The sequence below is a fragment of the Medicago sativa genome, chromosome 2 (assembly GCF_051527215.1).
Source record: "Medicago sativa cultivar Bolivia chromosome 2, Bolivia_mono, whole genome shotgun sequence".
Classification (NCBI taxonomy): Eukaryota; Viridiplantae; Streptophyta; class Magnoliopsida; order Fabales; family Fabaceae; genus Medicago; species Medicago sativa.
In genome coordinates, this window is record NC_140750.1 from 7,775,179 (window position 1) to 7,801,623 (window position 26,445).

General features: G+C 34.2%; 3 protein-coding genes across 3 annotated transcripts; all 3 read right to left on the minus strand.

The window, feature by feature from the left end:
* Window positions 1-3,045, minus strand: LOC146944142 (WAT1-related protein At3g30340-like). The gene is made up of 6 exons (XM_085742514.1): window positions 2,797-3,045; window positions 2,330-2,392; window positions 2,091-2,207; window positions 1,541-1,934; window positions 1,069-1,220; window positions 1-380 (listed from the first exon to the last, which is right to left on the minus strand). Exons 1-6 carry the CDS (start codon window positions 3,036-3,038, stop codon window positions 197-199), a joined length of 1,152 nt encoding a protein of 383 aa, XP_085598640.1. The 5' UTR covers window positions 3,039-3,045; the 3' UTR covers window positions 1-196.
* Window positions 3,046-8,851: 5,806 nt separating this feature from the next.
* Window positions 8,852-11,080, minus strand: LOC146944143 (uncharacterized). The gene is made up of 2 exons (XM_085747914.1): window positions 9,662-11,080; window positions 8,852-9,559 (listed from the first exon to the last, which is right to left on the minus strand). Exons 1-2 carry the CDS (start codon window positions 11,078-11,080, stop codon window positions 8,852-8,854), a joined length of 2,127 nt encoding a protein of 708 aa, XP_085604040.1.
* Window positions 11,081-19,733: 8,653 nt separating this feature from the next.
* On the minus strand, window positions 19,734-21,314 carry LOC146944144 (uncharacterized). Its single transcript, XM_085742515.1, has one exon. It carries the CDS (start codon window positions 20,933-20,935, stop codon window positions 19,925-19,927), a length of 1,011 nt encoding a protein of 336 aa, XP_085598641.1. The 5' UTR covers window positions 20,936-21,314; the 3' UTR covers window positions 19,734-19,924.
* Window positions 21,315-26,445: the final 5,131 nt, after the last annotated feature.

Sequence of the window (26,445 nt, forward strand, 5' to 3'; positions counted from 1 at the left end):
TTTTATTTGGACAATACTTATAGTACTAACTTATTTCACTTATTCTCTTTGATTTGTTTAAAAATACAAAAAAGTATACCAGCTTTTTTCTGGTGTATCCTTAAGTAAACACAAACTCAATTGAGATTTTCACGAGAATAAAGTTACGTTGTTTAGCAACTCCTTAATTAACAGTTAACATAAACAAATACATATGCTACTTGATGTCAATGTTATGAAACCGTGATTCACAAGACACTGTTAAGTGTTGTATTTGAGGTTCTTGTTCCTTTGTTTCTTCAGCTTTCTCCGCTAACTTAATCAAACGATTCTTCATCTCCTTGCTCTTACCCCATAGAAGAATGTATAATCCAAGCATCACCAATATTGACCCCAACACACTAAACATTGAGAAATACTTACATTAACATATGTATAATACATCACAACATGGTTTTTTTTAGGCAATATCATAACATTGTTAAAACTTAGCTATATTTTCTTGTACATAATTATAACTATATCATTCTTCAATTTTCCTTTATATTGACACATATTTTCTAATACAACTCAAATGGCTAGATCAAACTTCAAAATTTAGAGAGAAACTTAGAACTAAAAGAGATAAAATTGGTTATATTTTTCCATTGATTCTAATGAGACACTACAATGCTTGTATAAGTTGGTGCATACTCGTAGTAAAATAACAACAATTACATAATGACACATAACTAACTAATATATTATGTCTAAGATTCTAGAATAAACTAGTTTGAGTCATTATTCTTTTATCTTTGAGATCTTATCACTTTCCATTATTTTTCTCCTCTTACATTACTCCCCAAAAATTATTGCAATAATATTTTCAATACACTTTTCTTTATCATATATTTATTTTTATTTTTTAAATTAAGACACTTGATTTGAAAATCTATAAAAAATGTGTGGAAGAGTTTAAAAGAGTGATTAGCATCATTCCAATAACTCTGTCTCTAACACACTTTATATAGAATCCTAGAATTATATAATTTATATTAAATATCATATCTAAAAGGGTGGAAGAGTAACAAGAAAATAAATGGAACTCACCTTCCAAGATATAACTGCTCATGTAGGACAGGGATATCAATCAAGGCTGCCATTATTTGAACAAAGGGGCTAAATGCTGCTGTAAAGACTGGACCCCTCTTCTTAACACACCATGACATTCCCACAAAACACAAACCTGATCCAATTATTCCCTGTAAATACAATGTTTCAATTATTGTTCTAATTATATTCACCCTTCCATGATCAATTTTCATTATTATATGCTTTTCTCTTCCATGATCAATTTTCATTATTAGATACTCATGTCGTCAATTTTCATTATTCCTTGCAAATACAATAACTCAAATCATAAAAAAATTATTATTAGACACATATGTCTATCGAGTTCGGTCGAACACATATCGAGGCCTAACAGAAACCCTGGCTTGAAACCTTTTCTTAACCTAATAATAATATTTTAATAAAATTATTATATTTTTATTTTAATGAGTGAAATAAAAAGTGAACTTACAGCATACAAAATAGCGATTATTTGTATCTTTCCTCTGAGAACCCATATAGACAAGTTATGGTCAATGCACAAGCAAATGACAGCTGATTGAATAGCTCCAAAGAAGCTCATGATTGCTGTGCTAGAATACTGGCATGGATATCTTTTGCTTATTTTAGATTGTAAAATGAACCAAGAAGACCAAAAGAGAGTTCCCAAAATCAATGCTATCACACCAATAGTCCATTTCTCTGGTGTCCTTGTAGCTGCTAGCTTCACTGATGACTCATGATGAGAAAAATTAAATAGACCCTTTCCTTTGTAAAGTGTCAACATCAATGCACCAACTATACACACCAATGTACCAAAAATCTTGGCTCTACCACTGTTGCATTTGATGTTCACAGTCTCTATTCTGTAGTAGAAACAAGAGCATACATCAATCCATGGTGACTTGGTACATGTGAATCACTGATACAGACACAAACACTGGACACGATACTGACACTGGTAATAATAGTAATGATAATATATAGGAGTACATGAATAGCACAGCTTTGATGATTCTTACCCAAATGGCAATGCCAATAGGAAAGTGACCACAGGCACCATGTTGACAAAAGCACAAGCAAATGTAGCAGAAGTGTATTGAATCCCCAGGAGGAAGAAGTATTGTGTGACTGAAGCTCTATAAAGAAAGTATTCAATAAGTCTTGACTACAAATAAGACAAATAATTGGGAAGTAAATAGGATGAAAAAGTGGCTAGGGAGAAAGATGGAACATAATGAAATGTGTTTTTCTGACTAACCCAACAATTGCACTGAAGAAGAGGTAGCATAAAATTCGGAATGTTAACGGCGGTCTGCTATTTCTGCAATAAAAATATGATCAAAAAGAAAATATCTATGATTTTCTTCAAGTATATAGTATACAAACAGGATCATAAGTGCTATTTGAGTAAAAATATTTGTTAAGTTTCATGTGAAGTTGATATTGTTTTCAAACTTCAGTTTGACTATAAGTGGAAAAAAGTAGCATTTTATTTGAGTTGAACATTTTTACACTAAATTCAACATCAAATTTGCTTTTCTATTTTCATAATAAGAACATCCTAACATAAATCACTAACATCAAACGTTTACTTATTCTAGCATACATCTTCAAGATCAAAAGTAGCTGATTATTATCTGCATGCTAACAAGATCATGATTTGTAAAATAAAAAAGGAAGAAGAAGAAGAAGAATACTATTCAATGATGGACTGAAGGTACATACCTTTCCCTAAAGTATCCAATTGAGCCTACAAAAATGGTAGCAATAGAGAGACGGTATGTGATAAAAACCAAATGGTTCATTCCTTCATCAAGGACTTTCTTGAGAAGAATATTCACAACAGCAAAAGAAATATCAATTGCTATCATTATCATAAAAGGTTTCCATTCTTCACAACTCTTCATTTCACCAATGCAATTGTATTCAACAAGGCAACAACAATGCAAATTCAATTCTACTTGCATATGTATGCAATTTAGATTAGACCTTACTGTTGATTTATATAAAATAATATTCCAGAATAAGTGGTAACAAAGCAAGATTAAATTCTGAAGTCACATCAAATACTTTACTCTACTATTTATGCTCTAAGCTCTTCCTTTTGCTTTATTTTGACTGATCCTCTTCTATAAAAATATATTTATTCCAGAATCATTTTAATGGCTAGTACAAAATATTATAGGTTGATTCAAAATCTATGGCTATGGTATTGTTAGCCTAATATAGGCCATGAGTTTTTCATTTACATATTTCATTTAGGCCATGTTTGGATACCAAGCTTAATTTGCAGCATATAGTATAAGCGCTTATACTATATGTACTTATTATAAGCAACTTTCATAGCAAAAGATAAAATGAAGTTGTTTTCACAAGTTGAACATGGCTTATATAGATGTCACAAGTTGTTTTCTTAAGTTCTTCCAAACAGTCTCACAAGTGCTTACGTCAGTTGATAAACTCAAATAAGTCAATCAAAACATGCCCTTAAGTAAGAAGTAGCTTATGTTCTTTATGTTTTATCCTTCTTTTATTTCTCTTGGTGGACAATTGAACCTTCAATTCTATGAACATTGAAAGGCATCTTTTTGGTGGGAATGTAGTAGAAGAAATGGTGCCTCTCCCTCTCATATGTACATGGCATCTAATACTTTTTATCTTTTTGAAATTGAATTAGCAACAAAGCCACCTTAAAAAATGGAAAGTAAGAACAAGTTGTCAAATCTTAAAGCAATTAAATCACTTTAAAAAAACAAAGGAAAATAGTGGTGCACAAAGCAGGGGAAATTTGTAAGACATGGACATTATGGATCAATGAAAATGAAGTTTCAAGTGGTTGTGGCATACCTTAGGATTAAGAATTAGATAATTTGATTTATATTTTATAGATGAAATCTCAAATATTGAATTATTTTGAAAATAGTTTCAGTTTAAACTTTTCTATAAGAAATAACGGCTTTCAAAATTTGTTGTGAGGTCTTTAGTATATAAAAAAACAAAATGATTTTCGGATCATGGCATCATGCTAGTGTTCTAAGAGCATAGTTTAAGGAATTTAAAAGAAAATTTTGTCTTAAAAATACAAACACTAATTAAAATAATGAATACATCATTTTTTATGCAAAAATTCAGTCTATTAATTCAAGAATGAAGAGAAAAGTTACTTCACTATGTAACACCCCTATCATCTATGAATACCAAAACTTCGTATCATAATATAGTTTCATAATCTATTCAAAATTAGTTGGGACACATGTTATAGCTATCAGATCAGGTCATTTTACTGACTCTCTAAATGTTCGATTCTAAGCATGAAGCATTTAATGAGATGTGACTTAAAAATATGTTTATAAATATTCTTCATCATACAAACATTTTTTATAATGATTGAGTTAGACTCTACTCAAATTCTAAGAAAATTCTTGTATAAGAAAATTTAAATAATTTAAAAAACTGAATCAAAATACATTGAACTATTTTTTGAACTGAACCAGATTTTAAAAACAATTTAAAAAACAAACCAAATGGTGAGAGAGGGAATGGGAGATGGGGTAAGGAGAGGGAGAAAGAAAGAGGCAGCGAGAGAGAGATAGAGAGAAGAAGGGGAGAGAGGGAGATAATATTAAACCAATTTCAAAATAGATCGATTAAAAATTGGATCATAGCATAAACCAGTTTACAAAATTGAATTGGTTCTAAATTAAGTATAAAGTGAATTAAAAGCAGTTAAAGAGTTGACTGATTTTTACTAAAGTGACTTTTAGGAATCGAAACAATTCATTAATGTCGTCCAATTCAACTTAGTTTAAGATCCATGAAGACAACCAATTATACATTATGATATATGGTATGATATGAATTAGGCAAAACTTAATCCATTTTTACCAAATTAATATTAAGGTTAAATATGTTTTTGTTTCTTTTTTTTTTTAACAAACTAAAATGATATGTATTACGAACTGAATTGATTCACCTTGCACAAGGCATGCAAAGAGAGAACCAACCACAAATATGTACAATCTTTACAGAGATTTGGTGGAATAAAAGACACCCACCAGAGTTCAATACCACTTACATGTGGACACCCATACAATGAAGAGGATGTCGCCACCAATCATGATAGCTAAAGCAAAAATTAGCCTTATTAGATTTCATCCATAGGAAAGATGTCAATTTAACCTTTTCAGCTAAAACAGAAGGATCAGACACCGTATGTTGAAATGCACGATTATTCCTTTCCTTCCAGATAGCCCAAACAGTAGCGAACCAAATAATTCTGAAATATAAATAAGTCCCTCTAGGCAAACCCGACATGCTTATAAACTGATTAAAATGATGTCGAAGATCACCTGAGCACACTGTAGAAATTCCTAGCCATTGCCAAATGTGGTACCAAAGAGAACCAAGAATGTGACATCCTAAGAACAGATGAGAAGCTGTTTCTGTTACCCCACACCCGGACACACAAGCCGATTCAGAAATTTGAAGAACTCGCCGACGAACTAAGTTATCTTTTGTAGGAAGTCTGCTTCTAAGTAAGCGCCACACAAAAAGAGATACCTTTGATGGAATGAGCTTATGCCATACATCATCTACCGTACTCCTATCGACGTGAACACCATTACTTGTAATGTAGCGGTAAGCCTCTCGCACCGTGTATCCATGGACTGGATCCAGCAACCACCTCCAAGTATCAGAAACATTTTCCTGCAAAACAACATTGTGAACCAGCAAAGAACACTCCATCACAGTATCCTCCTCCCATGCCAACAGACGACGACGCCACACCCAACCTCTCCCATTCTCCATCCATCCTAACCTAGACATTTCCGCTACTGAACAATCCTTATTCACTGCCAAATCAAAAAGGCGGGGAAATTTTAACCTCAACGGTATTCCCCCAACCCAATTATCATACCAAAATAAAGTATTCGTTCCATCTCCCAGCACCCTACGACTGTTCTCATCAAACCACCTCCCAACACCCTCACCCACCCCTTCACGCAACCTCCCTACCACACGCCACCAAGAAGAACAATGGCTACCCCCTTCCTGTAACCGCCCCCCCACCTCACCGTAGCGAGCTTTCAAAACTCGGTACTACAACCCCTCCTTGTCAATCAACAACCTCCAACACCATTTTCCTAACAACGAAAGATTAAAAGCTCCCACCTTCCTAACCCCCAGCCCTCCATCCACCTTTGGAGTACAAATCGGCTCCCAATCTATCCATGAAATTTTCCTAAACTCCTCACCCCCGCCCCAAATTTTTTTTTTTAAAAATAGATTCGATAGAAGAAATTATACCTGCAGGGGCTTTGAAAAAGGAAAGAAAGTAAACTGGAATGGAGGACAGAACGGACTTCAGAAGAACCAAACGGCCGCCGAAAGATAGAAACTTATTGTTCCACAACGACAGACGAGAGACAATGCGATCCGCCACAGGTTTCCAAAAACAAAGTTTCCGAGGATCACCCCCAATAGGCAGCCCCAAATAGACAAAAGGGATTGTTCCCCTACGACAGTTCATCACCAGAGCAGCTTCCGATAACCAAGATTCTGATATATTTACACCAGTCAACATACTTTTATTAAAATTAACCTTTAGGCCTGAAATTTCCTCAAACAAAAGCAGGACCGCTCGCATAGTACGGACATTCAACCAACTCTTTTCGCCCAAAATTAGAGTGTCGTCCGCAAACTGAAGATGAGTCAACCTAACCTCACTCATGCGTCCTACTCCATACCCATGATACAAGTTTGCATCTACAACTGCATTCATTAAAACATTTAGCCCTTCTGCTGCCAACAAGAATAAAAAAGGTGACAAAGGATCTCCTTGACGAAGACCTCTCTCAATGGGAAACTCTTCAGTTGGACACCCGTTCATTAACACTGATGCCGTTGCCGTTCCAACACATTCAAAGATCCACTTCCGCCATAATCTGGGAAAATTCATAGCTGCCATCACCGAATCCAAATACTTTAAATCAATGGAATCATATGCCTTTTCGAAGTCTACTTTGAACATAAGTAACTCCATCTTTAACCGTTTTGCTTCATCAACTGCTTCTTTTGCTATCAAGATACCATCTAATATCTGCTTGCCTTTAACAAATGTCGTTTGGGACTCTGACACCACACTCCCCACCACCTCCCGAAGCCGATTAGCAAGAACTTTGGCAAGGACCTTATACAAACACCCAACCAAAGATATTGGCCTGAAATCATTAAGGCCTTGCGGACTATCCAGCTTTGGAATTAAAGCTATAAAAGTTGAATTTAAACCTTTTGTGAGTTTCCCATTTCGATGAAATTCCACAAAGAATCTCATAAAATCTTCATGAACTGAATCCCAAAAATCTTTAATGAAGCCTAAATTGATTCCATCAGGTCCGGGGCTTTTAAAACTATCGCAATCCCAGACTGCCTGCTTCACCTCCGCAAGAGAAAACGGTTTTGATAAGTTACCTGCCTGAACACTGGATAATTTGCGAAACTGAAGGTTTTCCACTCCCGGTCGATCAGCCCCCAAGGCTTTAAAATGATTAGCAAAATGATTAAAGACAGCAGCCTGAATGTTATGCACCCCAGTCACACTAACTCCATTGACAGAAAGCGAATGTTATGCACCCCAGTCACTTAGAGTTTGCATCGCCTTCCTGGAGCCAATTCATGCGAGATTTTTGCCAATTAACACTATTCTGAACACGAGCCATGGAATGTAATTTAACTGATAACTCATGCAGCTCGTGCACTTCTTCTTCTGAAAATGCAGTCAACTCCGCTTTTGAGTCTAAAATAGAAATATTATTTTTAACCTCCAACATTTTACCATCAAGATTTTGGCAATGTTGAAAATGCCACTCTTTAAGACTTGATTTCATCATTTTCAACTTTTGTTGTAAAACAAAACCACCCCAGCCATGGCACACAAAAGACCCCCATTTTTCACGAACAAAATCTTTGTAACCAGTATAATCCGACCAACATTTGAGCATTCTCAAAGGACGAGGTCCCCAATTAGCATCATCGACATGTAACATGACAGGAACGTGATCTGATAGACCCCGCTGATAAGCTACCTGAATACTGTTTGGCCACTTTTCACACCATTTGTTTGACAACAAAAATCTATCCAACCTACTCATTGATACACCATCACCTTTAAACCAAGTAAACAAACGTCCGCAAATAGGCAGATAAATTAGAAAACTATCATGAATAAATTTATTGAACGAATCCGCGTCACCTTGCCTAAACAAAGCGCCCCTGCCTTTCCTCTCTACAGCGCTACGGACCGAATTAAAGTCCCCACACACACACACAGACAAGTAGCAAGATTATTAAGAACAAGTAAGTTCAATTGATCCCATAAATCCTTCTTAGCCGCCAAATCACAGGGTGCATAAACATTAACGATAATAAATTCTTCGGCAGAATGAATGACCGTACCTTTAATAACCAAAACATTACCAAAGCCCATTGATGACCAAACATTGACTTGAGAAGCATCCCAAACTGATAATAAACCACCAGAAGCCCCCTCAGACTTTTGAAATGAATAACCGCACGGAGTGTCACCCCACACTGATTTAATCACCATATCATTCACCACCTGTAACTTTGACTCCTGAATACATAACACCATTGGATTCTTCTCGCGAACTAACCTTCGAACCTCCACCCTCTTCTCACCACCACCTAACCCCCTCACATTATAAGATAACACCTTCATATCTACCACCCTCCCGCCCTACACCCACCCGCACAACCACCCTCAACGCTCCCCACCCTCACCATCACACCCCTTAACTCCGCTCCCCACCAACTCACTACCCACCGCCACCCTCAATTCTCTCCTCCCCTCCCTCGTTAACAAATCAAAACTATTCATTGTTTCACATTGATACTTCACTCCTACCACCTTACCTATATTCCTAACATCCGCTGCTAACCCATCCTTATTACCATGTAGCACCACCCAACTCTCACAGTCCTTATTAACGGAAAATGATGAATTTTTTGACGAATCCGATGATGTAGTAACTGCTGCCTGCACCTTATGTTTCGCCCCACCAATCGTACGTTTCTGTTTTTGTTTCTTCAATATGTGTAAAATTTGTTTTCTGTCTTTAGCCGGCATACGTGCAATTCTTTTCATGAAACCCATTGTATGTTTTTGAGTACCACTTTTCATGCATTTGGGCTGCACAATATGTTGAGATGAATTACTGTGTGCTGTGTCTAACTTGCCATCCTTATTTGTCTCTACTTCGCAAGTAGCAGAAAAAACATCTCCACCTTCTTGAATAGTCCGCCGCTTTGAAAGATAATCAAAACTCCACGGTCCATGTGAATTATTTTCCTTCGGTGCAACTGAAGATGATAAAATATTAAGCTTAGGCAGCCCATTAACTTCATCCCTTGGTGACTTCAGCAAAGGCTTAACTACCGGTGATAAATTGACCTCAAAGAAATTAGTTTTCTGCTCATTTACATCAATAATGGGTGAACCAAGAATAGGGGATGAACATCTACCACTCTTGTTCTCATCATGCTGACTTCATTCCTTTTGCAAATCATCAACCAAGGCATCCAATTCCCACTCCCCTTGCACTTCATCTAAACCATCAACGTCATTTGAATGCATTAACTCTTCCGCTCTCGTATCAGAGTCAACCTCCGTCAAAAAAGCATCCTCCCCCAAATTACAACCCCATTCCTCCACCAACTTAATATCAATCTTGGTCCCATCAATAATGAAATCCTCCAATTTATTCACAATTTCAATATGCGGTGTCGAAACTAGAATACGTGCAAAATCCAACCTGGCTTTATCGACTGTGCATTCATCAGCATGAATGAATTTCCCAACTCCCGATACACACAGTCTGAAAAAAGACTCATTCCATGCGTGAGCCGGAATACCGTACACACGTAACCAAGCACCACGTTCGTATCGAACCTCCTTCGACGACCACTTCTGAAAGTTAGAAAAAAGCATTCGAAAAAAATCACTTGCCCCGTTGAGCACTTGCCAAATATCATCGCCTCCGTTACAATTAATGAAAGCTCTATCACCCCCCATAGGAGTAACAACCACATTTTGAAAACCGGCATCCTCGACCTTTTGTTGAATAGACAACACCGAATCCCCCCCAATCACAGAAGCTACCATACCGGAGTTAGCCCACTTTCTATCCGCAGCCTTTGATAGATACACAGGAGCACAATGAAAAATATCATTTTCTTTTGTAACAGATGCCTTGACCACCGCTGTTATCTTCTTTCCTCCCTCCTCACTCACGTTGCAATTACCTCCTTCAACTCCCTCAGACCTCCTCTTCTCCTCATCCTTCCCTCCTCCCTCCACCATCGTGACTTTCTCCTTCCCACTCACACCCTGCGTCACCGTCCGTACCTTCTTATTCTTCATGAAGCCCCCCACCGAACCACCATTAACCTTCCTGAAACCCACTCTCCGTTCCTGAATAGCTCCCTCACCCATATTCAACTCCACCTTATCCATGACCCTCTTCTCTCTCTCACAAACCTTCAACTTCCCCAACTTAACATCCCCACCATCCTTCCTCACACCAGACACCACAACAGCAGGTGCAATGTCATTGTGCGCAAACCGGTCATATCTAGCCTCTCGAGCTAAAACACGACAATTCCCAATCCAAACATTGTTTAAAGCCTGTAATAGTTTATCAGAATTTTTCACGTTCGCATACCTGACAAAGCCGTATTCCAGACCTCGAGCATTCTTGTTACGTGCAATATAGACATCTGTTAGAATACCACACACCTCAAAAGCTTGACGCAATTTGAACAGAGGCATGTTGTCGGGAAAGTTGGAGACATAAAATGACACCTTATAGCCAGAGAAACCTGACGCAGCTACACCAGACCCATGCCACTCAGCTGAAGCCACTTTGCCTCCCATCTTGTTGGAACTGTAAACCCTAGTCTCATGCAACTGCCTGTCTCGAATGTGATCCATGGAAACCCTATTGAAAACCTGAAGCCGATTCTGTCTAAACCCTGCCGCCGCTCCTCTTTGTCCGTCTGATCCTCTTGAAAAGTCATGTCCTCGTTGATCCGATTCCGTCGCTTTCCTCTTTCTCGACCTCACCACAGACCAATTCCCCCTATCCCCCCCAATTTCTGCCACCCAGGCTGGACCCCGATCCCCCCTTGATATCTCTCTGCCGGAGAAAGATTCCGACGCGGTTGCCCTCGGAGTGGCCTTGGGTCACCGCCGCTCATTCTACCTCTCGCGCTCATCTCACTTTGATCCAATTAACTTTTATTTTTTTAATCCCTTTTTTGTTTCTTATGAATATCTCAATTTTTCTTTTAGTCTCTTTAAAAAAATTCATCAAGTTTCGGACCCTAAAATAATTTCCGACGCGACTTTTAGTCTTTGCTTAAGTAAACTACAGTTCAAATTTTTTAAATTATTTTCTACAGTCTTGTTTAGTACATTATTGAAATATCTTTTGCAAAAGTTTTAAAAAATTTATGATGGATGAATTAAATATGAATTTTTAAGTTTTTAACGTTTAAAAAATTACATTTAATTCATATTTTGTTAAAATATTCTAAATTTATGTGGCGAGGTTGTTATTATATTCCTAAGCATCTTTGTTAAAATTCAATTAAAAATATGAATGGCACACATAAATTGACATAAGAACATGAACCAAAATTCATGACAGAAAATATTTTGGGAACAAAAAATTGCTGAAATTTTTTATAGAGATTAAAAATAAAATTGGTGATACTTATTAGGTTCAATAACTTATTTAACCTTTAATATTATCTCTTCTACATATTGTATGGATAATATGAAGGAAGTCCATGATTCAACTCATGGTACCAACAAATCTTTGTTCGTTGCTAACAAACTAACGACTAACATTTGCTTTAAAAAAAATAGAATCATGCATGTATGCGACAATCTCTTAAAATTTCTAGAAGGTTTTTCACCCTTTAACTAAAAGTGGTTTATCTATATTAAAGAAAAGAAATCTCAATATTTATTTAAAGGGTATTTCGCATCCACAAACTTCTAAAGAACCAATTCGAAAATGCCTTATGAATTACTTCATGTAATATTTTAGTTGAATTATCTGTAAAAAGTAGTTCCAACTAGATTGTCTTCAAGACAATATCTTTAAAGTTTTCATTAACAAATATAAAACATTCAATTTATAGAACATCACATTGTCCCAATTAATTCTTTGCCTATGATTTAAGTCTTCAGATGGAATTTTTAAATTTGAAGGATAAAAGATGTTGGAGATGTAACCTTTTTGCCTAACATGTTTACAATAAGTGATGATATATTCTTTGACTCTGCAAATATTTTTAAATGTAATGTTGTGAACTTGCCATTGCCATGAATATTGTGCCTTTGGTTGCTTGGATGCAACATATTATGGATTGACAGGTAACTAATTAATGGCACAAATTCTATTATGTAGCATATTATATTTTAGAACTGAAGCATAGGATAACATGAATAATATGTCAACTCTCTAGGTCCTTGGCTTTTTTTAGTAAAGTTCCTTCCTCAAGCTTTTTTGCAGCTCTATATTAATGTATATACATTTGATAACGAGGACCGTTCTTTTTCAAGATCAAAGCATTTACACTTGCTCTTCTTTTATGATAGGGTCAGGGTGCATGGAATTTGGACTCTCGTGACAAAAAAGATTAATAAAAACAGGAATGTTCGCACGTGAAAACCCTCTTGTTTCATTTGCCATAGGTTGTGCCTGTAATAGAGAATTTGTTTTCTTAATGTTAAATAATAGTAGTAGAATAGAATTTCCAAAAGAGGAGCTGGTGGAATCAAATAATTGTTGGACTAGAAAAATTTACTATATTTGGGATGTACTACTGCATTGGAATTTTGATATCATACTTATTATAAAAGCCAGTTAGGTCAAGCAAATGCTTAACCCTAATTGCTTTTGTGTTTTCCCTCCCAAACACATCTCCTAGGTGTGTTATGCAAGCTTTGGTACCATCATTTAATGATGCATTTAATGTTGATTTCAAGTTTTCAAATTTGAATTTCCCTCCCAAGTGTGGACATGTCATCATTAATGTCTCCTTGGTGTGTTATGCAAGCGTTGGTACCATCATTTAATGTTGATTTCAAGTAAATATTTTTTCGTAAAAAAGTTTCGGTAAAATATTTTTTTACTTTAAAAAAAAATATTCCCGGTAAAAAAAAATTTCATATTTTTTTCAAAAAAATCCCGGTAATTTTTTCCCATATTTTTTTCCAATAATTTTTTTTTAAAAAATAGTTTTTTTTCGGTAAAAAAATTTATTTATAGAAATTTTCGGGCTTAGGGCCTTTTAGATTGATTCACATATGAAGGTCATATGCTAATGCTCTCCATTAGTTTCTGTGGTGTTTTTTTTTATTGATGCACTTCCTTTACATTGCTCTTTTTTGCCGTTGTTTAGAAAAGTTTAATTGACGTGTTTTTTTTAAGTAATAAATTTATTTAGATCGATTCACAAACTAAGGTCATAAGATATTGTTGTTAGTTTCTGTGCTTTTATTGTTTATTGATGCACTTTGTTTACAATGCTCTTTTTGCCGCTATTTAGAGAAGTTTAATTGACATTGCATTTTTTTGTTATGCAATATGTGTCGCATGATTATATGTTTTTGGGTACACACCATACAAAAGACATTGGTTATGAGTTGTACCGTTATGTAACTTTGGTGGATCCAAAATGAAATCATGCATAAAACGAAGAGTTGTTATTGTATTCAGATACACAAAGCACGTATATATCAGCAAGCATGAACTGGTTTTTTCCATATTTTTTTCCAATATTTTTTTTTAAAAAAAATAGTTTTTTTTTGGTAAAAAAATTTATTTGTAGAAATTTTGGGGCTTAGGGCCTTTTAGATTGATTCACATATGAAGGTCATATGCTAATGCTCTCCATTAGTTTATGTGGTGTTTTTGTTTATTGATGCACTTCCTTTACATTGCTCTTTTTTGCCGTTGTTTAGAAAAGTTTAATTGACGTGTTTTTTTTAAGTAATAAATTTATTTAGATCGATTCACAAACTAAGGTCATAAGATATTGTTGTTAGTTTCTGTGCTTTTATTGTTTATTGATGCACTTTGTTTACAATGCTCTTTTTGCCGCTATTTAGAGAAGTTTAATTGACATTGATTTTTTTGTTATGCAATATGTGTCGCATGATTATATGTTTTTGGGTACACACCATACAAAAGACATTGGTTATGAGTTGTACCGTTATGTAACTTTGGTGGATCCAAAATGCAATCATGCATAAAACGAAGAGTTGTTATTGTATTAAGATACACAAAGCACGTATATATCAGCAAGCATGAACTGGTTTTTTCCATATTTTTTTCCAATATTTTTTTTTAAAAAAATAGTTTTTTTTCGGTAAAAAAAATTATTTGTAGAAATTTTGGGGCTTAGGGCCTTTTAGATTGATTCACATATGAAGGTCATATGCTAATGCTCTCCATTAGTTTCTGTGGTGTTTTTGTTTATTGATGCACTTCCTTTACATTGCTCTTTTTTGCCGTTGTTTAGAAAAGTTTAATTGACGTGTTTTTTTTAAGTAATAAATTTATTTAGATCGATTCACAAACTAAGGTCATAAGATATTGTTGTTAGTTTCTGTGCTTTTATTGTTTATTGATGCACTTTGTTTACAATGCTCTTTTTGCCGCTATTTAGAGAAGTTTAATTGACATTGCATTTTTTTTGTTATGCAATATGTGTCGCATGATTATATGTTTTTGGGTACACACCATACAAAAGACATTGGTTATGAGTTGTACCGTTATGTAACTTTGGTGGATCCAAAATGCAATCATGCATAAAACGAAGAGTTGTTATTGTATTGAGATACACAAAGCACGTATATATCAGCAAGCATGCACTGGTTTTACATCTATAATTGTGCAGTACTTATGATATGAGCCGCATGTGTATGGGAGGACTCCACACGTGTGTGTGTGTGTGTATACCTAACTGATGGACAACTAATCGGCATTGCAAAAAATGAACCATTGACTTTGTTATCTAAAGCATAGAAGGAAAAAAAAAAAACCAAACTGAGCATGAAATGGGCAACAAGTTTCACAAGAATCCTCTAAAGAGAATCATTGTATTCATATGAGGTAAAAAAGTCGTAATATAAGTTCGCGCACTCCTTTTGCCGATATCACTAATGGAAAGCAATAATAATACTATAAGTTATAATGAACACAAAGAATTCTATTGCGACTATTGTCAAGATCACCTATCCAAATATATTAGATAGCATGACTGATATAGCTTATTTTCAAGACAAGTCCATATTAACTCCAAAGCATTCAATTGTCAAACAAATAAACGATTATATATTGGATTTGATTCCAGGCGAAGCACAAATGTATCTGAGTTAAGATTCGCCGTTAGCAACAAACCCGAATGGCGATGCAATTGATGTTGTCCACACTCCTGAATTTCTCAACACAATTAATACACCTGGTCTTCCAAATCACAAACTCAAGTTAAAGGTTGGTGTTCCAGTGATGTTGTTAAGGAATACAGATCAAAGATCAGGATTATGCAATGGCACAAGACTAATCATAACTAGAATGGGTAAATTTGTGCCTGAAGGAAAGGTCATATTTCGAAGCAATATATGCAAGAAAATTTTTTATACCAAGATTATCTCTTACTCCTTCTGATGTCATGATACCTTTCAAATTTCAACGGAGACAGTTTCCGATAGTTGTTTCTTTCGCAATGACTATTAACAAAAGTCAAGAACAATCTCTGAAGAAAGTTGAGATATATTTGCCAAGTCATGTGTTTTCACATGGTCAGTTATATGTTGCAATATCAAGAGTTACCTCCAGAGATGGATTGAAGATGCTTACAATGGATGAAAATGTTCAAGATGCCAATGTGACTTCAAATGTAGTATATCCAAAAGTATTTCGTAATGTAAGATAAGTTGTGCTAAAAATCAATGATTTTTGTACGATATTTTGATTTATTGCATTCCAATGGTAGCAACAAATTATATTACTAAAGTCACCATTATGCGACTAATATTTATCGTAATTGGAATTTTATAAAATATTAATTACATATTGATTCAGTTATAACCAATTAATATAGGAAGAGACTAATAATCGTAACTTCAAACGCGCATGTGTAAGCTGGTAGGACCCGTGCGGAGCACGGGTCGATGGTCTAGTAAATAGTAATGCATGGCATCATGGCATCTGCTGCAGGACACACAATGTGACCTCCATTAATTTAAATGATATGATTTGAAACCTAACATTAAAATTCTAAAAGCATGAGAATTTTATGATAATTAGGACAGTTGATTCCCTGTGTGGTAGTATTGTTTCTAAAAAAAACTATACATTATGATGTATAATCACGCACTTAATATTGTTATAAACATTTTGTCAAAAAAAAAATATTGTTATGAACATTAACTTTGTTCTTAACAATTTTTTGGAGAAGTACATACATAAGAAGTTTAGCTTCACCACAAGAGAATAATTCAACGTTTGATCAAATTCTTTTTAGCTTCATCCAAAATAAATAAATAATACTCCACAAGAGTATGTTTTATTCATTTTTAGGATACTAAAAATATTACTACCATTTAACGAGTAAATAGGCAATTTCCCCCCCCCCCCCCCCCCCCCCCCCCCCCCCCCCCCCCGAAATTGCAAGGTTTGTCAAATACCCCCTGTAGTTAACGAAACATCAATTACCCCCCTGAAATTGCATAACGTTAATCAATTTACCCCCTCCGTCAATTTTTCTGTTAACTGTTTACGGTTACGATCAATTACCCCCCTGAAATTTTACACTTATGTGCAAAATGCCCCATGAACTTGAAAAATTAAAAAAAATTCTGGAAACATATTAAAAAAAAATTAAAAAATTCTGGAAAAATGAAAAATCAATAAAAAAAATTGGAAAAAAATATTAAAAAATTCTGGAAAATTGAAAAATTAATAAAAATCTGGAAAAATTAATAAAAATAAAAAAATCTGAAAAAATTTAAAAATTTTAGAAAAATTAAAAAAAAAATCTGAAAAAATTTAAAAATTCTGAAAAAATTAATAAAAATAAAAAATGATTAAAAAAATAAAATAATCTAATAAAATGAAAAATAATGAAAAAATTCTGGAAAATAAAAAATATTCTGATTAGTATATATGTCGAAATTTCGAAATTCTGGAAAAAATGTATTTTTCGAAATTCCAAAATTTTGATTAGTATATATGTCGAGCTTAGGTTTTTTCAGTGTATTTTTTCCCTTATTCTCGGTTTATAAATACACAAAAATTCCCGGAAAAAATACTAATGAAAATTTCGAAATTTCGAAAAATACATAAAAAACCTAAGCTCGGTTTATAAATACACATATTTTTTCCCTTATTCTCGGTTTATAAATACACAAAAATTCCCGGAAATTTTTTGAGAAATACTAATGAAAATTTCAAAAAATTTCAAAAATTTCGAAAATTTTTCATTAAAATTTATTTTCCAGAATTTTTATTTTCGAGAATTTTCAGAATTTCATTAAAATTTCGAAAATTTCATTTTTCCAGAATTCTAATTTTTTTAGAAATTTAGAAATTTTATTTTTTTCCAGAATTTTTTAATCTTTTTTATTTTTTTCAGAATTTTTTCATTATTTTTCATTTTATTAGATTATTTTATTTTTATTAATTTTTTCAGATTTTTTTATTTTTATTAATTTTTCCAGATTTTTTTCATTTTTATTAATTTTTCAATTTTCCAGAATTTTTTAATTTTTTTTTCAATTTTTTTTATTGATTTTCATTTTCCCAGAATTTTTTAATTTTTTTTTAATATTTTTCAATTTTTTTTAATTTTTCAAGTTCAGGGGGCATTTTGCACATAAGTGTAAAATTTCAGGGGGGTAATTGATCATAACTGTAAACAGTTAACAGAAAAATTGACGGAGGGGGTAAATTGATTAACGTTATGCAATTTCAGGGGGGTAATTGATGTTTCGTTAACTACAGGGGGGTATTTGACAAACCTTGCAATTTCGGGGGGGAAATTGCCTATTTACTCACTATTTAACCAAGCTCAAGTCGGAAAACATCACGCAGGTGGTAATCAATTTTGTGTGGGGGGCCTAAGGACACATCCTTAAAGTCTCAATTATACTACTAATTGGTAATAATTTTTTAATGGAAAATGCTAACTTGTGCCCTTATGACACATGTTAAGAATTTCACTAATAGAAATTATGTATTGAAAATTGTGTTAATTTATTGCTCAAAATGTTTGATATTAACGTTTTTTCAATAAATTCTTACCATTAATATAATGACCTTAATGCTTAACATGTATCCTAAAGACACAAGTTAACATGACCATTTTTTAATACAGAACTTCCACTATTTTTCAATTTACAGACGCCAAAGTCTTAAAACTTGGTGTATACCCTTAAATTTCCCACCAAATCCAGCTAAGGTTCCAACATAAACAGCATGAAGTTTGAAACCTATCATTAAAATTGTAAAATCATGATAACTTTATAATAATTAGGACAATTGAGGGTCTTGTGTGGTAGTATTGTTTATAAAAAAATATATATATAATCACTCACTTAATCTTGTTATGAACATTAGCTTTGTTCTTAACATGTGAAAAGGACCCTATTGTCTCTCTTTGTCACCATTTTTATTCTTATTCTTATATCTACCGAAAATTGGTGATTTATGGTTAACTTTCATATGAAATCATTCATTGTTTTTTTTCTCTCTCTCTCTCTTTGTCAAGGGTCATGTTAACTAAGGTCAATGAGGCACTTGTTAAGAAAAAAAAAAGTAAATTTTATATTGAAAATAACATTTTTTATGCATTTAAGATGTTGACTTCATATGTTCCAAAATAATTTTACTATGTATGGTTTCTTAATATTTTTAGTCATTGTGGTTGTTAGCAATTTTAGTTTTCTTTCATATGTTTTTGTGATTTCGTCATCTTAACACGACATTGTTTGTTTTGATTACCCGTCTTTGTGGGGTGTGTTTTTTATTTTTCGTTTTATTATGGTGTTTATTTTATCAAGGTTCAAAATTAGCTTTGATCAAATGCAAATTCATTCAGACTTTGGCGTCATCAATGTTACAAATCCGGATGCATGAAAATTATGGACACTTGAATATTGTCATAAATATAGACTTATGTACATTGTTTTTTTTTATGTCATTAACATGGATGTTTTGAGATTGCTCGTAAACTCATCCTTTTTATTTTAGTGACTTTGAATTTGTATTGTATCGATATACCTTATCAACTTGAATAAATTAATATCATTTTTTTCAAAAGAAAAAAAAAACATTAACTTTGTTCTTGACAATTTTTTGGAGAAGTACCTTAACAAGCTTAGCTTCACCCCAAAAGAATAATTCAAACTTTGATCAAATTCTTTTCCCCAGTAAACTGATGAATGAAATTATTAGAGACTCAAAGATGAGCATTGTTCTCTAGCATACTTGCAATTCATTATAGATAAATAAAATAATACTTTACATGTTATAAACCGATGAAAATTATTGTTACATGTTATAAGGTAAAGAACAAACACAACATTCTTCTAGTTTAATACCCTCATAGAAGAAATTCAGTCAATCTTTATGCATGCTAAGATTTCTTTGAAGATTAAAATTGACAAGGTAAAAGAATGATTTGTAGATAGATCTAGATTAAAATTGACAAATTAAGATTTCTTTCGTTGACATTACATATTATTAACCTAATCAAGCTAGCCTAGCTCAGATGGCACATAAAGAAGAGGATCCCATGATCCACCACCAGAACCAAACCAACTATTATTATTCTCACATTGCACAAACTGTTGCTGCTGATCCAATGTCCAAAACCCATCACTACTTCCTCCACCAATTAGAGGTGGTAACTGCATGTTCATCATATTCATTTGATCACTTCTGTTACTATTTAGTATCCCTTGGTCCATACATGTCATGTCAATATTGGACTCTATTAGTGGCCATGCAAAATTTGATGTACTTCCAGATGCAAGCATACTAGTACTATTTTCATGATTCTCATGAACATCATGACTCATCTGAATAGGCCAAGGAAATTCATTTTCCATTTCATTGGACCATAACATGTTTGTCATAGATGGTGTTTGACCAATTTCATGATCATGATTTGGGATAGCCACACTCTTAGCAAAAGTGTTTGACGAAATACTCAAAGAACTAGGTAAAATATTTGCATGAGCTTCATTCATTTGAGAGAGGCAATAAGTAGCTGATAATGATGAGTCTTTCTTTCCAGAACAATTTTGAGTTGATTTTGAAACCATGCTACCAGAAGGAAATGAAAATGAAAATTTCCCTTCTTTTCCGTCGAAGAGTTTGGCCTTGAGTGCACCAAGAAGACCTTGTTCTGAACCTGAACCTGAGTCACTGACATCTTCAAAAGAAAAAGGTTCTGTATTCTCTGGCATGAATTTGGAACCAGCACCGCGCTTCGAACCTCCACCACCATTTGTTTCAGATTCTGGAAATTCAAAGTTGGTTCTAGCATTAGCACCTCTCAAAGCTCTAGCAGCAGTGTCATAAGCACGAGCTGCCTCTTCGGCTGTGTCGAATGTTCCAAGCCAAAGCCTAACTTTCTGTAGTGAGTCTTTGATCTCTGCTACCCATCTTCCGGATGGCCTTTGACGAACTCCTACAAACCTGTGGTGACCTCTTGATGATTTCTTTCGGCTACGGATTCCATTATCAGTTGCATGTGCTACCATATTTGTAAATTTCGGGTTTTTTAGCTCGATTTCTAATGATAAAAATAGATTTGATGTCTCAAGTTGTGTCACTAAATTTGGATGACGAACCTTTTGAACTTCAATTGTAGATCATTTATAAACTTAAATTTGAAAGCGGCATTTTTAGCTATAGGATAATGACAAGTAACAACATGTCAAAAGCCTATGCACATAATTATTTTTTGTTGTTAATCGGATATCCTTCATGTGAACCTATATAGACTAATCCCTTGAGTTAGATAGAGTCACGAGGGTGGCACAACTCTCCCTTAAGAGTTTTAACGTTGTTACATTCTCAGGACTGGATTGAACCCTAGGACCACTGTTATGTTGTAAGAGACCTGAGTCATTTCATTCACGCATTTTTGGAGTGTATGCACATAATTTATTTTTGTGTGTATGTATATATATATATATATATGTTGTGAATTCGGACTCAAAATCACACCAATACAAACTATGATGTGTGGAGCAAGTATCAATGGCAACCAATAACCAAAATTAACCACAAGCAACAACAACAATATAAACCTAGTCTATAAACCAAGTGCATAGCAAAATCACAATCCAACCAAGGAATAAACAAGATAAAGAGAGTAAAGAAAAATAACAACACCAAGAAATGTTCACCCAGTTCGGTCCAACTTGACCTACTCTGGGGGAGAGATTGATCTCTCCAATCCACTATCAATGAGTTCTTACAAAGAGATACAAATGGGTTACAAGAAATTAGCTTCAACAAGCTCACAAAGAACAACCCTAATTTCTACCCATTTTCCCAATCTCACCAATGAACAAGACACTCATGAATTTTCACTCTCCCAAGGTGTTTACAATTGTTTCCCAACACTAAAATCTAACCCCCAAAAGAGAACCAACCCTTAGCCTTTGATTTCACTAAGGATCTTCTCTTTTGGTTTCACAAGACTCACCCATGTTGCTTACAAAAGACTCTTCACTCATGTGTTTCCCAACCCCATGAATCTTCCCCAAAAGGCACCAACCCTTTTCCCAAGAGCCCCCTCTTTTGGTTCTCCAAGATTCACATCTTGAAGCTTTGAACCTCACCCAAAGACCCTCAACCTTTAGTATCTAAAACCCTAAAAGTTCCATCCTTTGGTTTCCATGAGATTCACCAAGCTTACCCAACAAAATGGGTCAAAGAATGCTTATAACGTGTTTCAGATCTGTCAAAATCGTGTCACGTTTGTCCAAATCGTGCCACGATTGATACGTACGACCCAAGGTACGACCAACCTTATCCTGAAAACGTGCCCAGCAAGCCGAAAATCGTGTCACGTTTTCCCAAAATCGTGTCACGTTTTTCCTCCAAGACAAACATGCATTCGGCCCTCAGAAATCGTGACACGGTTGCCAAATCGTGTCACGTTTTTTCACTTTTCCAAATCTTCAATTTTTGAGTCATAACACAACAATATATATATATATATATATATATATATATATAGATATATATATATATATATATGTCACTATTGCAGGCCGTATAGTTGATATCGACACAAAGTTAAAGGTTTTACAAAGGAGACAAGCTGTATCGTTATGAAATTAATTCATGTTGTGTAGTGTTTTGGACAACTAATTATGTTATATTATCATCGCATAGCAGTTATGAAAAGGTGACAAACTGATAATCTTATGCAAAAGTTGTCCTGTTTTGATTGTTTGTTACATTAAAATATGGTTATAGTCCCCAATTTAGAACTTTAATTATAAAATAAATGAATGCAAATAATGACATATGAATAAGTCTACAATAATTCTTGGCTCTCACGTTACCACCTTTAAGAACGAGGATGCAGATCCTAGGATAATTTATGTTTTAATGTAACCATGAGACAACTACGTAGGTATTAGTAACAGTTGTAGTTTTTGTCATATTTGATACTTGTCATTTTCAACCCCTTTCCCTTCCTATATACTATATAGGTCTTTTTAGTTTGGAAGGGATGGAAAAGACAAAAGAATCTTTACACATGTATATGTAAATACATCAAAATGCAATAAAAAAAATAAGAATTATGCATAAGTGTACAATAATATTAAGATATGTTGCTGTTAATAATTGGAGCAAGTTATGTAATACCATAGGGCTACCCACCGGGAAAAATATCTGGAGCAAGTAGACAATAATACACTCTTAAACAAAATGATGAAATCTCAAATTTCTTCCACATATAACAAGTAGTACATTGGTATTTTTGTAATGGCCAAATATATATATGTAAAATGAACATTTATCTAACTCATGTTGCGTATGAGAAAAAACACTTGTATCATTAGTACAGTCTCAATTCCAATATTCTCTGGTTTCTCAGAATCTTTGTTTCTTATGTTAAAAAACACAATCATAATCTGCATGAATCCGGCAGAGCAGGCCAACTCCACCACTTTTACTTAAAGATTTTTAGGAGTGATAGTGTGTTTTGATGGTAGGATAAACATAGGAGTTGAAAATATCTACTTAAATCCCTCCCCTTGTCTAATTGTTTTATTCATTTTAACTAAACATTACCTTAGCAACACAGTAATCATCACTATTATTGACAATAAAAATGGCAATAATAATGAGTTAAAAACAAAAGGATAATTGATGTAGTCACTAGCAATTAGTAAATTACAAGTCCAAGCAAAATAATGACCTTAGACAGATTAAAATTTCCATTTGGGTTAGATCCAAAACAAATAGATTATAAATCCAAGGCTAATCATCAACATTATCAACATGGTAATCCAAAAACACGCTGATATCATATCATATCATATCATCTTCATTTTGCTGATCCATCCAATTTTAATACTCTCTCCGTTTCAAAATGAGTGTCGCTTTAGGCTTTGGCACACATATTAAGAAATGAAATGAAATAATCATTGGATATAACGCTTTTACTAAACTGCCCTTACTTTATAAGAAAAAAACAAAATTAAAGTTGCATTGAAAATTGTGTGAGAGAAAAGTTGGAGAGGGTAAAGTTGGAAGAAAAAAATTAAAGTTGTATTGGAAATGTAAAGTGACATTCATTTTGAAACAAATTTTTTTGCCTAAAGTGACACTCATTTTGAAACGGATAGATTACTAGTTTTTATCTTTTTCAACATGGTTCTTTAAATTTGGCTGTTTGTGATGTAACTACTACTACACTTTTAACATAGATCTCACTTACAATCCATGTCAATAATAATCTAATTTATGTGCTTACCTGTTGCGTTGCTGACAAGTAACAAGAGATCAATAGCTTCAGCTGATGCAATCAACAATAAATTTTGTGAAACTCATTTTGATACAATCAAATTTCTTTGGGTTTAGATTGCGTAAGAAATCTGTAATTTTTCTGTGAAATGCGAACCAACCCAAACTAGCAATGCGTTGATTGGTTCGGATCAGGTCATAATGCAACTTCTGAAACATACTCCTATATGCAACTTCTGAAACACCTTTTTCATCATCATTCATCTTATAATTTCAACCGAGGCATGTGTGTGAACCATGTGTATTCGGATTATATAATTTGAAATATAAGAGGAATGTATTCGAATTATATAATTTACATCATCTTAGGATGTGGATTGTGGTGTTACATTTAGGTTTAGACGGTTTTTGATGTGTGAATTGAGTTTTAAACATTAAACTTGTTTTATGGATTTAAATAGTCTTGCGTTATTCAAAAATTTATTCATTCTTCACTTTTCTTTCTTAGTTTTTAGCCGATAGTGGTTCAAGGTATCATGGTCACCATTAACCATTAATACCATCATTTTTTTTGAAACAGCAATTATTATTTTTTTGTCAATGAAACATCAAATTTTATTACGCATAACTTGCACAAGATACGCAAAGGTCAGAAAAACAACAATACAAAAATAAACTGGGTGTCGTACATAGGCGGAACACCCCAACCACAAAACCACCAAAAACCAGAAAAATAGGGGGGGACAAACAAAAGACCATAAAAAACTAACAGGCCTCACAAAAACAGCAAAGAATTATGCTCTTTACCCAAAAGTTTTTGCTCATTCCCAAATGAAATGACCAAAATGCCCCTGCGTGAGTTAACTCCCGCAACATGAGTTAACTCACGCTAGTGCAAATCTCAGCATGAGTTAACTCACGTTAGTGTAAATCTCAGCGTGAGTTAACATGCGTAGGGGTATTTTGGCCAATTCAGTTGAGAATGAGCAAAAACTTTTGGGTAAAGAGCAGAATTCAACAGCAAAGACTACCCCTCCCAGGCCAGATAGCAGAAAAGGCCCAGGCAGAAAAATACTCTCAGCACCCCTTAAGACAGCAGCACCACTAAGAAGTAGAACAGCCGCCTATAGGACAAAATAGCACAACTGCTGTGAAACCAGAGAGCACAACACAGTTCAAAACAGTCCCTCCCCCCTTTAAACTACGTCCTTAAGCAAATCTCCAAGATCCCACTTCCACTCGTAAAATAGGCAAAGGCGAAACATTCAATCTTGTCAACACTCATCTCCAAGACAACACCTTAATCTCTTCGACCATCTCCTCCACATCTTTTATATGGTTTTCAAAAATCCTCGCATTTCTAGCTTTCCATATTACCCGGATAATTCCGTGCCAAACTAACCAAAACCCTTTCCGCATCTTTTTTCCCATCGCTTCCCCACTCCAACATTCTAGGTGAACAAACAAATTATAAGGGATTAAAAAGTTAAGCCGAAGCCAGTCCATGATTTTCCTCCAAATCCTAGAAATTACACTACAATGCAAGAAAATGCGCGTTGAAGATTCTACCGAAGCATTACAAAAGACACAATTGGTCGAACTTTCCAGATCCAATAAATTCCGAATGGCAAGATTCCTCCTAGTAGGAATCCGATCACGAAGAAGTTTCCAAGAAAAAGCAAGCAACAACCTTTGACGGGGCCGGACATTTCCAAAGGTAGCCAAACACTTTTTCCTCCATCGGATTCAAACCATCTTCTAAAATAAGCAACCCCTCCAACACCTTGTACATTGAGCTTACCGAAAAAACTCTATCATCATCCAATCTCCACTTCCACCCATCCTTCTCATGAGACACTCTTCAATCCCCAATCATAACCATAAGGTTGGTAACTAACTCCTCCTCCCAAAACGAAAAGGTTTCAACAAGTAAGGTTCCAATTCCAATTCAAACACACACTCACCCCATTCCCATTAATACGATCCATGAAATTATTTTATAGTTTTTGTTCGTATCAATATGAATTATGAAGTGTAAAATATTTTAGATTGTATAATCCAAAATTCTCTATAAAATAATTTGGATTATATAATTTAGACAAATAATATCATTTTAGAGAGAAAAAAATAGTATGCGAGAAACATATCGTGTGAAAAAAATTAAAAGACTAAAAAAACTTATTTAACTCTCTTCTTTTTCTTCTGTCAAAAAAAAAAAACTCTCTTCTTTTTCAAGAAGAGAAATGATATTTTGACAACCACTTTTGACAACTTTTGG